The sequence below is a fragment of the Colias croceus genome, chromosome 19 (assembly GCF_905220415.1).
Source record: "Colias croceus chromosome 19, ilColCroc2.1".
Classification (NCBI taxonomy): domain Eukaryota; kingdom Metazoa; phylum Arthropoda; class Insecta; order Lepidoptera; family Pieridae; genus Colias; species Colias croceus.
Genome location: NC_059555.1, coordinates 7666573 through 7684441, shown reverse-complemented (window position 1 = coordinate 7684441; position 17869 = coordinate 7666573). Strand labels below are relative to the sequence as shown.

The 17869-nt window shown below is 31.8% G+C and overlaps 1 protein-coding gene and 1 non-coding gene across 2 annotated transcripts in view; both read right to left on the bottom strand.

Moving 5' to 3' along the window:
* LOC123700588 (somatomedin-B and thrombospondin type-1 domain-containing protein-like) overlaps window positions 1-17481 on the bottom strand; it is a 36160-nt gene extending 18679 nt beyond the window's left edge. The window contains exons 1-2 of the mRNA XM_045647849.1: window positions 17372-17481; window positions 4578-4910 (exon numbers count right to left, since the gene is read on the bottom strand). Of these exons, the coding sequence (XP_045503805.1) occupies window positions 4578-4809 (232 nt within the window). The 5' untranslated portion in view covers window positions 4810-4910; window positions 17372-17481. The remainder of the gene's footprint in view (window positions 1-4577; window positions 4911-17371) is intronic.
* On the bottom strand, window positions 5033-5104 carry Trnat-cgu. Its single transcript has one exon. It is a non-coding gene; the product is annotated as a tRNA-Thr (tRNA).
* Window positions 17482-17869: the final 388 nt, after the last annotated feature.

The window sequence follows — 17869 nt, the reverse complement described above, 5'->3', positions numbered from 1 at the left end:
ATTATTAATTTATGGCCATTACAATGGATCAAAGCTGAAATGCCTTTATGTTCCTTGAGGAGTTTTTGTTGTTCCACAATTTTCTTGAAAAATTTGCTTCACCAATTTGATATTTAGTTAAACAATAGTACTTTAATTAACGCTTTTTAAAACTGAAAGGGCTTCTCGTATATTATTTTGATTATGTATCTTATTATAATGTTAGCCTAATATCTATAGCTTGTTGTCATGTTAGTAGGCTTTTCATGCGTATTATGATGGTATAATGGTAAACTTATTAATGTTCAGAACGCGTCATGGCTTTTTTCATGGCCATAATGCGACATGATCGAATAGCATTACGGCCACGACACGAATTTCACAAAGCGGTTTGTTTATGATAATAATTATAACGCATTTTAATTAGAGTCGTTACACAAATTTTGAATCGTGCATATTTCACTGTAAAGCTACGACACGTTGCACGTTGTGAAGTAATACGGTCTATTTCGCTCCAAGAGTTAATACATAATACATAAATATTGTCAAAGAACCTTCAAGATACTCTTAATCCAATACCCACTATTTATTGTTAATACACCTCTTTATATATTTCCAAGTCGATACTTGACGTCACATCAAAAGGGACGCTCAGCGGAGTACACTAATCCATTTATGATAAAAAGAGTATTTCCTCTAGATGCTCATTACTGCGTAAGAATTGACCCTATACTTATTGGATGGGAAACGAATTATAGCACGAAGTAACCCTTGTGCGTATCGTATATTTATTGAGAATAAATAATATAATACAGGAAGATATGATGTAGTACAAATTATATTCACACTAGCTTTCCGCTGCTTCGCCAGCTATGTTTAAAATCTAATAAATTATATAATAAATAACCTTCCTCTTGAATTAGGTACTCTATCTATAAAAAAAAAACGCATCGAAATCCGTTGCGTAGTTTTAAAGATTTAAGCGTACATAGGGACAGAGAAAGCACTACGTAGTTTAAAACTTTGTTTTATACTGTGTATTTATGTATAGATTTTCTATATTTTTCTTGGCTATATAACATTTTTATTCAGGTACTCAATATGGAGGGGAAAAAATGATAAGGGCTATTTTGTACGAGTGAGATATGAATGAGTGAAACCACGGTTAAAAGCTAGTTATTAATAATGCAACTTAATTACTTACGGCTGCCGTTGCACGTTGTATTCACAAATGTGTTGTATTACTGTTCCATAAATATTAATATGTTATACAATAACAAAAAGGAAAACTGTAGTAGGTACGCTAAATTTCAAATTTATTTTATTGATAACATTATTTTCATTCAAACTCAAACATTTATTTATTCAATTAGACTACTTCTGGTAGAACTTTCAAATCGTCATAATATAAATATTTTTAACAGTTACCTAAACTTTTACCTAACATTGAAACACTTAACACAGATAAGCATAAAATCCTACTAATATTATAAATGCGAAAGTTTGTGAGGAAGGATGTATGGATGTTTGTTACTCTTTCACGCAAACACTACTGAACCGATTACAATGAAATTTTTTATGCATGTAGCTGAAGACCCATAAAGACAAAGGCTTTTTATCCCGGAAATCCTACAGGCACGGAAACTACCCGGGTTTTTCTTTGAAAACGTGGGTGAAGCCGCGGGCGGAAATCAAGTAACAACAAAATGAGACCACTTACTTTTATTAACCACAAAGAATAGACTCAAAAATAGCTAAGTAATTCAATACTTAACTCAGTTACCGATGTTCGTAAATTGGATAGGTACTTGAAAGTCAAATTTCGTCAAAGGCAAGTCCGGTGATGCGATCTAATCCCCTCACGGTAAGGATTGAGAGTAACGGAACGATATTGGCTCGGACTTTTGATAAATAGTTTAATCTAGTTTGAATTTAATTGGAGTCGTTTATTTTATTAGAAAAGTCTTGAACAATGATCTGTGATTGGAGCACGCCGTACTTAAGTTTCTTTTAACCCATTGACTACCGAGCGGCCCAATGAGACCGCGACACAATAGATTTTCTATTGTCTGTGATTACGGGGGCTGATGAGTGATGGGCTAAGTTACGTTAATGACAATATGACTTCTATATTCGTCGAAACTTTGATTGTAAGGGCGTATTCAGAAAGAAAGCTTGAAACTTATAAGCGCTTATAAGCGCTTATCGGCGCTTGTCAGTGCTGGTAACCCGCGCAGGAAAATATATGAACATGACAAGCGCCGACAAGCGCTTATAAGTTTCAAGCTTTCTTTCTGAATACGCCCTATGGCTACCTATTTAATGACATGCAGTTTTTGTTTCTATTAAACTTATTTTTATTTAAATAAGAATTTATTTAAATTCATAACAATGCAATTATTTTGATTGTTTTTATTTTCAATACCTTGATGACCTACCTGGTAAGTATGTTTTGATTTAATATAGGTACTGTGGAATTTATAATAAATAAATAAATTTAATTTAAAAGACCATAGAGTCAAATTGGCTTTAGAATCAATTTTTACATAAAATCTTCTCATCAAGCAAAAGCGTAAATTCCTCCCAAAACAGTTCCAAATAATTGAAGATTGAGTCAAGCTCGTTTGCACAAGCCAGCTTCGTACAGCTAACACTGGCCCGTCTTCTGTTTACTCTCTAACTAGATAACGTCTAACAAAGTCAAAGTTGAAGCCGGATATCTATTCTAATATTATAAAAAGGTTTCGCTGTTTGTGTATGTTTGTAATAAATTAAGCTACTTGTTCTTGATTGTATTCTAGTTTTTTTTTATCACAAAACCCAAGAAAAACAGAAGCGCGAACTACCTACATATTATTTTAAACCTATACCATTAATAATCTGTACAATTTACTTTGTTTACGAGTAATCTTGTCAAAATAAAATGCTTGTTAAATATAGACAAGAAGTCTATCTTAGCTTATATTATTTCACTTCATTTACATTGTTAAAATGTTTCTACCAACACAATAGAAAATAGGTTTATAAATAAACGTGAAAACTATAATTATAAGTGACTATAATAAGCGTTAGCTACTATTAAGTATTCTCTGTTATAATTTAATCGAAACGAATTCAAAGGTGAAGCGAAAAACTAATTTAAAATGATAAAATATGTTCGAAAGAATTTTCTCACAACCATCTCTCGTGTGAAATGAATATACTTAATTGAGTCTCAAAATCGCAACGAGGTTTCAGTGCAAAATGTCACCGGTGTTTTATTGCACTGTCCTTAATTATAAAACTCTAATGACCGTATGTGTGTGTATGCTAGTGTGTGTGTGCGTGGGTGAATGATTAGTGTGGGTATACGTGTATGTGTATGTGTCGTGGCCATATCGTAGATTTGCCCATTTCATGAAATGGCCAACATAGTTTAATCACGTTTCACGATTTGGTCATCGACACTTGGCCAGATCGTATAAAATATAGGTAAGGTTAGGTTAGACTTTAATAAACAACGCACGAGCCGAGCGAGCAGAGCGAGCGTGCCGCGGCAGCGGCCGGCGAGTGCCAGCAGCGAATCGCTTTTTGAAAAAGAAACAAAATTTGTTGTTAAGTAATGTTCCTAAGTATAAAATATTTACACCATACAGTATACTTTAAAATTAAATAATATTCAACTGAATATTATATTTACGTATCCTCTAGTTTTAAATAGAACCAGATATCCTGCTATTTTATATCTCTATTTGCGTGATTTATTAAAAGGAAACTGTCTGCAGTAATTTTGATATAACAGACTGACACACGACAACGTTTCTTATATTAAATCTTTACCGGCGAAGACAAGTAAGCCTTGCTATCCATTACTAGCTAGGCTATACTTGAAAAGATTTTCTTCATAGCGCCAAACGTTTGATGTGCATTTTATTTATTTGTTAACGTAGAAAATTATACGAACATATTTGATATTATTATCGAAACTAATTTCATATAATCATTCAAGTGTAATGTGTAATTATTTACTTCGTTTTATGAGCAATCTATTTAGTACCTGCGGTATTATTACTATTGGGGTCTAAAGACAATGTCAAATGTGATAAGGTGAGTATTTCAATGCAATCACAAACAAGCTATAATCAATAGAACATTTTTTATCTGTTTCCAATGATTCTTATTTCGAAGTATTTGCTTTAAATAAATTTATTCGCTTATAGTATGCACAAGTCTTACGCCTTTCCATTTCCACAGTTATTATACAACACAATAAAAATATTGAAACTCGATGTTATATTAAAAATATGATTAAATCTCAGCCGGTGCACGCGATGGCTTCAGAAAACGTTTATTTGATACTAATTGTATAGTCATTTTCTTTTTAATGAGGAAATGTGCTTTAGACTGAGCTTTTATGAACTTAATTCAGTATGATCTATTTTAAGAACAATAAGGTGCTAAACTGGATATAGTTGGTAATAATCAGTAGCTATAATATGTATTTGAGTGTGCAAACAAGAAAGCAATTATTACTTACCATTCTTAATTACACAAATTACTTCAATTGTTTATCTAAAATAAAGGTTTTATCCAACATGAACATAAATTTTTAATCTTACCTCCACACGTTTCCCGGAAATCTGGACAGCAGTCGCCTAATTTCAAGCAGGCGTGATCGCAATAACACGGTTTGTCAGTCAGGTCCTCAATTATTGCATTTTGATGTGCTTTCTGTACGACACACGAGCTATCCCGGCCCGGGCAACACAGATTCGCGTCTCTGCAGTAATTCGCGCCACACCGACTTGTCAAAATTACCGCGCAAACGAACCACAGATAATGACGGATCATTTTTTTTTCTAATGTCAAACTCGTTGCGTGCAAACTTTTGGTTATTTCAACAATTTTATTGAGCTAATTTATTTTATTTTATAAGAGTTTGTGTGTGGAATCTGAAACAAAAAAAAAATAAAGTTATTCAAATGTCTTTTACAATACAGGATATGTGACTAAAAATAAGTAGCGTTATGCTAAACTCTTGTTATTCGTTAGCACAGTTGAAAAAAATATTTTCTGCCTCCTGTGAGGTTTGAACTCACGACCCCTGGTTTACGAGACCAGTGCTCTACCACTGAGCTAAAGAGGCTACATTGGCTCGCTTCAAATTACGCAACAGAACCTTTAGAAATTTAATATGTTATTTAAAAAAAATAACGGTAACACACATTCAAACTTACAATAAACGTTATTAATTGGACCATAGTATGTATACTATGGTTAGACTCTAACATGTTCTATTTGACTGTTCATTTTAAAACCTTTGCCTCTCGGCTAAAAAAAACTATTGTTTTTTTCATATAAAGGAGTATAATCAACGTGTAAGCCGAGCCTGACAGTGGGCACTGGTCGGGACAGCAAACATGGGTGTATTTGTTAGTCAAATAAAGACATAATATTGTGTATAATCCGGATTTGAATAACGATGCCCCTGTTTTTGGGATCACGGGAATTTTTACCCTTCAATAACATGGACTATTTAAATATGTATGAAGTGAAATCTTTTCTGATAAAGATTATTTTACTTATGCTGTTTAAGATGGAGAATTTTACGCTATTTTTTATTGTAGACGTTTTAGGAACATTGTAGTTTTATCATAGTTTTATATTTCCTACCTAAGATAAACCTTTCTAGTTTTATAACATATACGAATGCTTTGTCAAGCTAGCTTACCTTATAAAATAAAGGGCCGATTTTTCAATCCTTGGTTAAAATTTATGCGTCCAATAAAGTATTACAAGAACATATTAAAATGTCACCTGTAAACTGTCAAATACGGACAATTATGATACATTTTTGAAATGGTAGTTTAATACGTTATTCGATGAATAAGTTTTAACCAAGGATTGAAAAATCAGCCCAAAGTCAAATATTTTAAATAGGTTTATATTACTTATGGGAGAGGGATCACATAATAAATATCTACTGTTCTTTTATATCAATTAATCTGTAAAAGAGGGAAGGAGTGTAAAAAATCGACTCGATTTAACGAAGCCAGCCATAATCGTATAAAATAAATTTTGTTACATAAATTACAATGGTTCATTAAAAAATAATTGTTTGAGACGGAACGGAAATGCGTGTTTCGGAATTGCTTTTTATTTTTGTTTATTTAATTTGCTTCGTTATTTTTTTACAAGCCATAACCCGGTAACATAATTAACATAATAATAAGATTTTTTATGTGAAATTAACCAAGTCGGTAACTAACGACCGCGACCGCATTAGCATAGATAATATTATAATACTATAGGCATTACGTCTAATTTATGCTATCTCTATTGAATTTTTCACCGAAATAAGTGTAGTCATTTCGTCTGTTATCAGGAACGAATGAACAAATACAATTAAATATTATTAAACTAGCTTCCGCCCGCGACTCCGTCCGCGCGGAAAAATTAAGAAAAATTAAGATTTTTTTTTCTACGTATTTTTCCGGGATAAAAAGTATCCTATTTTATGCCCAGGATAATAAGGTACCTATAATTATTAATTATACCAAGTTTCATCGAAATCGAACCGTTCGTTTTCACGTGATGCCTTCACATACAGACAGACAGACAGACAGACAGACAAAAAATTTTTTCATCACATATTTGGGTTTGGTATTGATCCAGTAACATTTAATTAACAGCTATTTATTTTTTCAATATTTTCAATGTACAGAATTGACCCTTCTACAGATTTATTATATGAAGGTATAGAATAGATGATACGAATTCATTATTTATTTAGTCAATAGCTTTCAATTGTTCCCACAAACACTCCATTCAATTTGTGTACATGTAGACGAAAAAGAATATAATCTTATTACAACGAAGTCCAGATAGCAACTTTTGTATTATATTAACAAAAGCGCTTATTTCTCTCCAACTGTTCTGAGACGGTTCTTAGATTGTACTTACATTAACAGAAATAAGTCGGATTATTAATTGTATAAAATAGATGTATTTATTCCATTTAACCTTACTTTATAGATATTTTTTTTGGTTTTGAGGTTAAGAGAGAGGATAAGAGAGTCAAGAAAAATACACGACATTGCCTAGAAAGAACTTTGGAAACGCTCAAAGCCAGGTAATTTTTTTTCCTGTAAAAATGGCTATAGTAATATATTCCTTGTTTTCTTTAAACCAGTAAATATGTCGTTTGTAAAAGTCACGCATAGTTTAACCAAAATAATATTCGCCAACTTTAATATCATTACGACGAATCTAACAAGACATCCAACATCCACAATCCACATCCAAAAAAGTCGGATGATTGACACTTATTTGTGTGGATTATTCTAGAAATGAAGTTAAGTCGCACGCATCGCACGTCTATATTTTTCCTGACGAAAATCCGCCACCTTGTACTACGTGTTTGACATCCACGTGACAATTCCAAACATACAAGCATACAAGCATACAAGACTACATAATTATAGCTACACGTTCTTACTTCTAAAATTGGATAGTCTTACTAAAAAAAGTGATACAATTATAAAAAAAAATGTTGTGTAGTTTTATGAAACCACGGTAAACGTGAAACTTTTTTTCACACTATAGACATTTAACTAAAAATTATCGTATTTGTACGATAATTATCGTACGTATCGTGCGTCACGCGACATGCGCTACACAGACCAAAAAGTTTGAGACGATGTAATAAAAGTTTCACTTTAAAATATTATAAAATCTAATTAATACATATTATGATAGTTTCTCTCAGCTTGATTTAACTTTAGCGGCATTAATTAATCTGGCCACTTGTAATTCTGTTCCAAGAGCTTTTACTATGAAGACGTGCAAAAAAATGTCACAACCTTTCAATATAATAAGCGACTTAATAGAATATTATTTAATCCAACTTTTGAAACTTGGAGCTAACTTGATTACGAGAAGCCTTGTTTTCCCTTGACGTAAATTGAATGGTAATTATAAATATTTCGAAATATATTAATTTACACATAATACACGTTTATGAATTAGCGTGTTCTAAACTTTTCACCACATGCGATTTACATATTAATGGATGTGGCTTTACTCCTGCTTTGAAATTACAAGCACAAACTTAGAAGAAACTTCGTTAAGTTGGGATTAAGTTAATTTTCAAGGCATTATTAATTTTAGGCTTCGTATGGTTTTGTAAAAGTTCCGATACATGTTTTTGGAAAAGGGTGCAACTTTGACAGCAGCGATATTCTTTAATTTAATTTAAATTTAGAATAAACACGAACTAGAGAAATCGTTAAAATTTCGTCTCTTTAATATGACTCTTTAAATTAAGTGATATATATATGCCCTCATATAAGCATATATAGAAATGTTTTTCTAACAAAGTCTACACCACCCAAGATAATATTCACTATTCATACCTGTACCTTATAAGGATAAAGTGTATAATAATATTTGGCCAAAAAATTGTGCGAACAATATAAGATTGGGTCAAAATTGGCGTATTAATCAAAAGCCTGTTGCTTTGGGATAATAGTTTGACCGCAATAACACTCGAGTCTATATGTAAGTACCTTCGTAGCTACATGTATTACTAGTATAATATTATATTATCTGTGGCACTGCGATGAAATAGTAGGCAATGAAATTAATCACCAGGAGAAGGAAAAACATTATGACTTCATATTTGAACATTAATTGTGTATGTCACATTTCAACAGTGTAAGTAGGAAATTAAAATTATATTGTTATACACAATTCGCCCGATTAATGATAAATTAAGTATCTATTATTTAAATATGTATTTATTTTCTTAATTCAATTGGTTGTATTTTAGATTTATTGGAGGAAATAATATATTTCGAAAATATATTTTACCCAAACGAAAAAGACATATTTATAAACCCTTTCATTTCATTACAGGCAATTACGTGATTACAAGTATTGACTACTGCCGTCCGTTTCAACATAGAACATAATACAAAACTATTACATTTTGATTTGTACGTGTACACTATTTGTGTAATATGAAAAATGAATCATCATTGCGTAAATTATTGTTATTTCTTCTTCCAAATTTAAATAATGCAGAGTAGGTATTCCCATAATATTATTTCTTTAGCATATATTTTCAGAAGTAAATCTTTATTTCGTATCTCTCCAACATAATAATCATAGTCTTCTCAAATTGTAGAATCTAGTGACTTCCAGTTATGTTCACGCATAACCATAATAGTCAAGAAAAAAGCTATCAACCCGTTATCACAACCTTAAACCTTTATGTACGCCTTTGAATACATAAAAGGAGGCAGTACTTATATAGCATATTGGCGATACTTATACCACAGATAATAAATACAATACTATATCTACTAGTAGGTAGATACTTTATATACTCTCACTGTGATATCCACACTAATATGGCAAAGCTGACAGGAACTACGGGTCCGATTTGAAAAATTCTTTTAGTATTAGATAGTCTATTTATCGATGAAGCTGTAGGGTCTGTGGGTCTATATCACCACGCTTAGTCCTATAGGAGCAGAGCAATGCGGGTAAAACCACGGCACACAGGCCACAGCTAATTGGCATTTATATGTATGCCCATTTATCACGCTTAGTCCAATAGGAGAGGAACAATACGGGTAAAACCGTGGAGCATAGCTAGTTGGCATATATGCCGTTTGTTGAAGCGGCAGTGATTCAAAATGAGTCATTAACCCACTATCATATGTTAAAGGTTGAACATTGACACAATCATTCTTGTACTCATCTGGTTTCATTTATTATCTATTAATAGGAACGGCATGATTGCAAACTATTATTGTAACGTAAATAAATAAAACAAGCTATGTGTTTAAAAATAACAGTCAGTAGCACTAGATGATATATTAAGTGATTTTAAATCTACTGGTTTACAAGTGATAACTGCGTTAAAAACAACCGACTTCAAACTTTCACTTGCAACATTTACAAATACAGACAAAAATGCTCATAAAATAAAAACTACTGGGCCTATCCAAATAAAATTTTTATGGGACCAATTCGACACCATTCCGCATTGAACAAAAAAAAATCACGTAAATCGGTTCAGAAACCTCGGAGTAATCGGTGTACATACATAAAAAAAACATACCGGCCGAATTGATAACCTCCTCTTTTTTTTGAAGTCGGTTAAAAATATAAATATGTTTTTAATTTGGTCTGATTTATGACAATCACTCACGTTATAGAGCCTGTTCTAATAATACCAAAACTAAAATAAATCAAAAGCTTCACTTAATTGTATTTTCAGAGTGGGTACCTAGTTTGACAACATCAGTAGATTATTTATTACGACCACTGAATAATATTTATCGTATTTTCCTTTAAATTCACACCCTCTATGTATACACACAGGATCACAAACCACAACGCTCGAGCTCTAAGATTAGCTTCTAGCTCTCAACTTAACCTAATACTGCAATACATAACCTAACTTTGGTTTCAATAGTTCTGTGGTTTCAGCTCCCTCAGGCCAAATACAGAAACGTGGTATATCACTTGAAGATAGCCAAAGCAAGTTTAATGAACCGACATAGTTTATCTTTGAGAAATTATCAATATAATATAGTAAACTAGGTTTCCGCCCGCGGCTTCGCCCGCGCTGTAAAGAAAAACCCGCATAGTTCCCGTTCCCGTGGGATTTCCGGGATTGCGTCATTTTCCCTTGATAAAAAGTAGCCTATGTCCTTTCTCGGGTATCAAAATATCTCCGTACCAAATTTCATGAAAATTGGTTCAGTAGTTTAGGCGTGCTTGAGTAACAGACAGACAGACAGAGTTACTTTCGCATTAATAATATTAGTATGGATGTATACACATTGTGAACTATTTTCTAACCGACTGCGAAAGGGAGGTTATCGTTTCGATCCGTTCCAAGAATTTATTAAAAAGCTGTTGTGTTTATTAAAAAATATATTTTGTATGTAAAAAGCTGTTGTGTTTATTAAAAAATATTCTGTTTTAAAACAAAGGAAGTTAACTTTTATATGAGTGGAAGGATTTACAATATTATCATGGAAACAAGAATTATAGGGACATAAGCAAAAATGGTTTGCAGGTGAAATAAATATTTTCATGTTGTTTTTGGTATTGTTTTATATTGATTACTGCAACCTCGAATCCCAGTTATGGCTATAAATACTACAATTTATATTGACAACTAGCTTTCTACCCGCGGCCGCGGCATCGCCCGCGCGGTCAAAGAAAAACCCACACAGTTCCCGTTCCCGTGGGATTTCCGGGATAAAAACTATCCTATGTCCTTTCTCGGGTATCAAAATATCTCTATACCAAATTTCATGCAAATTGGTTCAGTAGTTAAGGCGTGATTGAGTAACAGACAGACAGACAGAGTTACTTTCGCATTTATAATATTAGTATGGATGCCTATTGCCTATGCAGGATTTTTTTTAATTTTTTATAGATTAACAGTTAACACAAACGAAAGCTTAGTATGGGATCAGATGGTGCCGTGTGTGAAAATTGTCCTGAAATATTTATACTTAATTTATTTATTTATTTTATACTGAAATATAGTTTAATTCAATTTCTATATAACTAAGTTTTCTCTGTCCAAAAAGATGTAATATTTTCGACACAAATTCAATTTTTATTGAAGCGTACTTGACTCCAAATCATTTCGAACGCATGAAGCAAGCCAACGGAACCTCTAACTTTAAATTGCATTTTCAGCCAATTTACTTTAGAGTCCCTTGACCCTATATGGGGTATGGTTCAAATTTAAAATCTGATACATTAATCTATTTTCTATACGGAAAAGTAGGTTAAGGTAAAATTGAAATAAAATTAAACGAATAATTTATCCACAAATATTTTTTTGTTAGTGCAAATATATTTATATTTGGTAATGCCATGAATTTATTTAGGCAACAAAACATAAATCATTACAATAATCTCATTGTGAAAATTACTGACTCGCACTTGGCCATTCTTCATGCTACACGCTACAGATAGCTAAGAAACACAATTTTTATTTTAAACCGACTATCTCAGAGGAAGTGTTGTTATCAAGTTACACGACGGAACAAAATAATATTAATCATTCTGATAAGAAGTTGATTGACTTATAAAGATTGAAAAAGAGAGAATTTTTTTATACATTTTTAAAGACTTCGTTTCTAGTTTCGACTAGGTATAAATATAAGGGTTTTAAATTAAATCTTACTATTAAAAGAATATAATACTTATTATGTTTGGCTGTAGCTTAATTTAAAACACCTTCGTTGGAAATTCTCTAAAAAATAAATTGTTCATTGACATTCTGAGAAATAATGATGTTGTTATCTGAGGATGTTGTATTCTTTTGTTTTCAATGTTAATTTGAAATGAGCCGGCTCCATTCCACAACTATGCCTTCCAAGAATTTATTAGCTTTTTATTCGATTTTATTAAATTCGAGATTAGTTTCACTATTAATCTATTCTTTTTTCCTATATACTATTAAGAGACTGAGAAGCTTAAAAAAAGCTTTATTAAATACATTTGAATTTCCCACGGGAAGAAAGAATCTACTAGGCTAAAAGAAAAAAGCTCTTAGTTTAAGAACTTTTAAAGGCACTATTGTTACAGTGCCATTAATTTAACGACAAATTCATTCATTTAGAGGGATGAAAGGTAATTTTGTCCGATTATCAGACCCGATATGCACATAAAATTTCATGAATATTGGTCCAGCCGTTTCGGAGGAGTATGGTAACTAACATTGTGACACGATAATTTAATATAAATAGAGATTTAGGTACCAAAATCTTCGTCAAAATTAATTTATAAGCTTATAAGCGATCAGCCCCGGCTTCGCCCGTGGTACATGTTTACGTTTTCTCTACATAAGATCCATCCTCGTACTTCAAGAAATATAATAAAAAAAGAATTATCGAAATCGGTTCAGCCGTTCTCGAGTTATGCGCTTACCAAAACATTTTGCGATTCATTTTTATATATAAGCTCTTACGCCAAAACAAATCGTGATTCTATCCCAATACCCATCTAAGACAGTAGCTAATCAGTATGGCGGGCCTTATAAATAAAACCGAATCACAAATCAGGGTAGAGTAATATTTATTTATACAGTGTCTCATACATTTTATGTGCTACGTGTCTTTGAGATGAAATTAATTCATGGAATTCATCACACCTTCATTTCTGTGACGTCTGTTTCTTAAATTATCGGTATAAGTACATCTTTACTAATATTATAAAGCTGAAGAGTTTGTTTGATTGTTTGTTTGTTTGAACGCGCTAATCTCGCGAACTACTGTTCCGATTTGAAAAATTCTTTCGGTGTTGGATAGCCCATTTATCGAGCGACCTAAAAAGCGTCTCATTAGATTATATTGAAGGTATTTGCTACAAATGTCAATTCACCCATTCTTTAGGTTAAATTCATAATTTACGTCTTTTCAGAGCTACATACATAGTACATGATAACCTGTTTCATGTGAAAAACAAATTTTTGATCACTGAAAATTGCAACGGAGTAATTAGCAAATGAAGTTACCTGTGATGTGAAATTCAAAATTCAAACGTGTTTTAAAAATTCAGATCTCAGTTTTTTCGTGTTCCCAAAAACTACAGGGGTTCTAAAATTCATAGCGTATATGCTTATATCTACTTATTTAGTCAGAACAATAAAAAAAAAATTTGAGCCTATTTTTGTTTAATTGTTTTCTTGTGCCGCGAAAAATTATCAGACACTTCTAGGGAGAATAAGCTAGTTAAGTACAGAATACAAGCAACATTCAACAATGTCGCATGATGTGGAAGTTTATTTTGATAAATAAGTATGCGTTGAAAAAATATATTAGAGATTATTTATTGTTATTTCAATATAAACACATAATATACGTATAAAACGAGAATTACTGTTTAATTATTAACTTAATACATCTACCTAAAAAGCGAATTATTCACCCATACCTACAGTTCGTTCTAATGTTCCCAAACCTCGATCTTTCGGATCAAAGGGAGTGAAATCCGGTTTGGAGTTCCTTGAATACCAATATATCGTGTGTTTACAGCTTTGTCAAGACATCGGCGGATATTGCGACTCTGGTCAACAAAGGTTCTGTTGCTTCAATATTATTAAACTGGGAATTCAACCCTGTGGATTGGAATTATTGAGTTCATGTATTGTGTTGGGGTTACCATGATGAATAAGCAATAGCAGTATTATTATTTATTATATACGTATATATTTCCAGTATGGAAAAATTACAGCGATAGGTCATCCTACTAATATTATAAATGCGAAAGTTTGTGAGAATGTGTGTGTGTTTGTTACTATTTCACGCAAATACTACTGAACCGATTATAATGAAATTTAGCACACATAGGGTAACTTGTTAATCCAAGTACATAGGATAGGTTTTATCCCGGAAACCCCACGGGAACGGGAAGTATGCGGGTTTTCCTTTGAAAACGCGGGCGAAGCCGCGGGCGGAAATCTAGTGTAATATAATAAACATATCTAATTTATTAAACTATACATAATATAATATCATGGTGTTAAAGAGCTATGTTTATATTTTAAGTTTCATTAAAATCGATCAGACAAACAGGAATTCAGGATAGATGATCTTCACAAACATTCTTGTCTGAATTTGAAGATCGATGACTTTCATGATAAAAGTAAGAATAAATTTGGCTAGAAATACCTATATGTTAATGTACATAAGACATTAACCTGAAAAATTCAAAGGTAAGTCAAACAAAAGCCAACGCTTACTAGATTCTATTTCACTGCATAAAGCTATTTATTTTAATTTATTTATTTACACTTTATTATGCTGGCATAGGTACAAATAATAGGTAACTAGTCCAGCACAGAAGGCGGCCTTATCACTTTAGAGTGATCACTTCCAGGCAACCTACTGTGTGGAGTAGGTATCTAATATTATGAAAAAGGAAGTAGCTATACTTTTTATTAGAAAAAATATTAGGTAAGTATCTATTAAAATTTTAATTTCCTCTGATATTTTTGATCTATTGTCTTTGGGTAATAATTATTCAAAATAAATACCCGTAAAGGTAATTTATAGCAGGTATCATTAGGTCCAAAAAATCGACAGCGAAGTCAGATATTCGATAGTTATTGCACACGTTTTCCCCTTACCCTAAATCTATTTTTACTAAACTATATTGCAAATATAAACTCAACTCCATTATACCTGTGCTTCCATTGTAACATTTGACCTTTAAAATAATTTTGTGGCACTCATCTCTGATAGCAAGGATAATATTTGCGAATGGAAATGTCGAAGTAATAGGCTTGTACAAATATTATGGTTTTTTATGAATTATAATGAAATGGCATTGTGTTATTATAGCTTGAAGCTGAAATTATAGCCTGTATATTGTGGAGAAGGTTCTGAATTTGGATCCTAGTTGGAAAATAAGAGAAAATAATATCAGTCTATGCTGTATATATCGATTACACAATTGTTAAAGTCATAAAAATAAAATTGATAATAAGGCTTTGTGAACTACAATCTACAATACAATGTGAATTAAAAACTGTTTTTTTTTTAATTAATTTGACTTCATTTAAGTACGGTCTACGTATTACGCGCTGTATGACTTCCAATAATTTCATTCATCATTGTCTATAACATTCGACATTCATTTTATTATTATTATTTAAATAATGTATTACCTACTTACCTAAATAAAACACTTTTACGTTATTTGCAATATCCTTACATACCTTCCTAATTGGGTTTCATTTGATTAATATTCTAGCAAACAAATGATTACTTGTATTAACATTGCTTGTCTCAAACGGCTCAAACCATATTATTTTATTATAATACGACTACTACACAATTTCGAACATAAAGCAGCTTTATGCAAATGTCTTTCACGACATGAACCCCTCTCAGGTAGGTACTTAGTAATAATTCATAGAGTACCATTGTCGTCCTAAAAACACTCACAATAGCGTACCAAAGACAAATAAGGATCTTCACTGTAAAAACAAGCCACTACAATACTAAAGAGAAAAAAAAAGAAATTCTTTGTTTGCCTCTTGTGCCTACACCGTTGCTTATTAAAAGGGATTTTACTGCTTTTACCGTAATGTCTTGACACTCACAAGTCAGACCTGCCTTGTTAGTTGTTACAAAGGTAGTAACAATTTTGCCGCGTATTTCTTTTTTTTTTTAATTTGAAGTGAGCACGGTGTTCTCGTTAACAGCCAGTATAATAAGTTTACACCGCGGCACCGTTATAAACTCCTTGCTGCATTTTACATGTTAAATTATTTGCTTACAGTCGCTTTTTTATTTAATCTCGTAAGCTAACAGTGACGATGTTATCGAAAACAGTCTTTACAATTTTCGAGACAACGTTGCCGGGCTACGGGATTTCGGATTGAAAATAGAAAGCGGGCTTTGATTTATTCTCATTGTCATTTTGGAAATTTAATCAAAAACAGTGGTTTAATATTTCCCCTTTGTCACAGCTGTTTGTTCCGTCATTTAATCGAACATTCATTAATTGTAAACTTTTGCGTAATTAATAAACTTCGGAGCTAACTCATAACGTTCTATTTAAGTTGCATGCCTATTATTACTGTAATAAATGAGATCCCATAATTTATGAACATTAATTTGGAAATTTTTAATTACTTTTAAATATGGAACGATCAGAAATTTCTTTTCAACGTAGAAAAATAAGAAATACCTAATGCCATTTTTTATGCTATTATAAAAAAATGAAAATAGCTTATGTTCTGGGATTTGTTTTTAATAAATCAATATCAATCAATATCTATTTATAAAATCATAAAAAATGGAACAATTACCAAAAAGATTACACTAAATAAACTGCCTCATTGTTACATTAAAATCCGCCAATTCGAGCTTCGGGAAAATTAAACTTAAATGAAAATGCATAACTTTGAAAGCGTTGGCTTGAAAACTTATACGTGTGAAGCCGCGACATTTATATCGATGATAATAGTCAAACTATTATAATATATCAAAGCTATAATATTAGAATAGGTGGTTAAGTCCTGTGTTATCTAGTAAGGTTTGACGAACCGTTTTATTTCTGTTTAGTTAAAATGGGTCGTATTATTCTTAGAAGACCTTTCAGTCATTGTCCTGTTGGAATAAGGGTTAATTTTGGATCGGGACAGTGAAAAATATTATGTATAATAATATAGTTAAATGATTTAGCTTCATTTTGGCACACAAATTTGTTTTTAATTAACATTACTTTTAATGTATTTTCACATTATATTGAATATCTACACAGTCCCCAAATTCCGGATTATATAAAAAAAAATATTAACCACATTCAAATAATTAATAAACGAATATTCTAATGTTTAAAAACAATAAATTAAAAAACTTACATATCAATTTTTGCACAAGTCACAGTCACTTAACGAAAATGAACTTTTTCCGAAACGCCCGGAGTGAGCAGTGAACACGTGCGTCCTGCGCGACGCACGGCGAAGCTCTGCCTACACTTCACTTGTAGCTTTTCAATATGGTAATGTAAGTTAAGGCTGCTGTACCTAATCGTAATTTTAGATGATTTTTTTTTAATTGAGTGTAGATGGCCTGTCAATCAAATGTGTAATGATTAATGAATCGAATGCACCGATTGAAGTATTTCGTGTAGTTTTTACAACCCTTATGGGTTTGTCTACGTATCATAGGCTTAATAGTAGAAAATTGCCCCATCATTATCTTAATAAGTTTTCTTCATAAATTATGCTTAAAATTATATGGATGTAACGATGTGAATAAATACAAAGGTTTTCTTGCTTTTGGACATTTTATCGTTGCTCTTTATTCAAAGAAGAAATAAAACATTTATTCGTTTCCTAGACTATTTTGTCGAATTA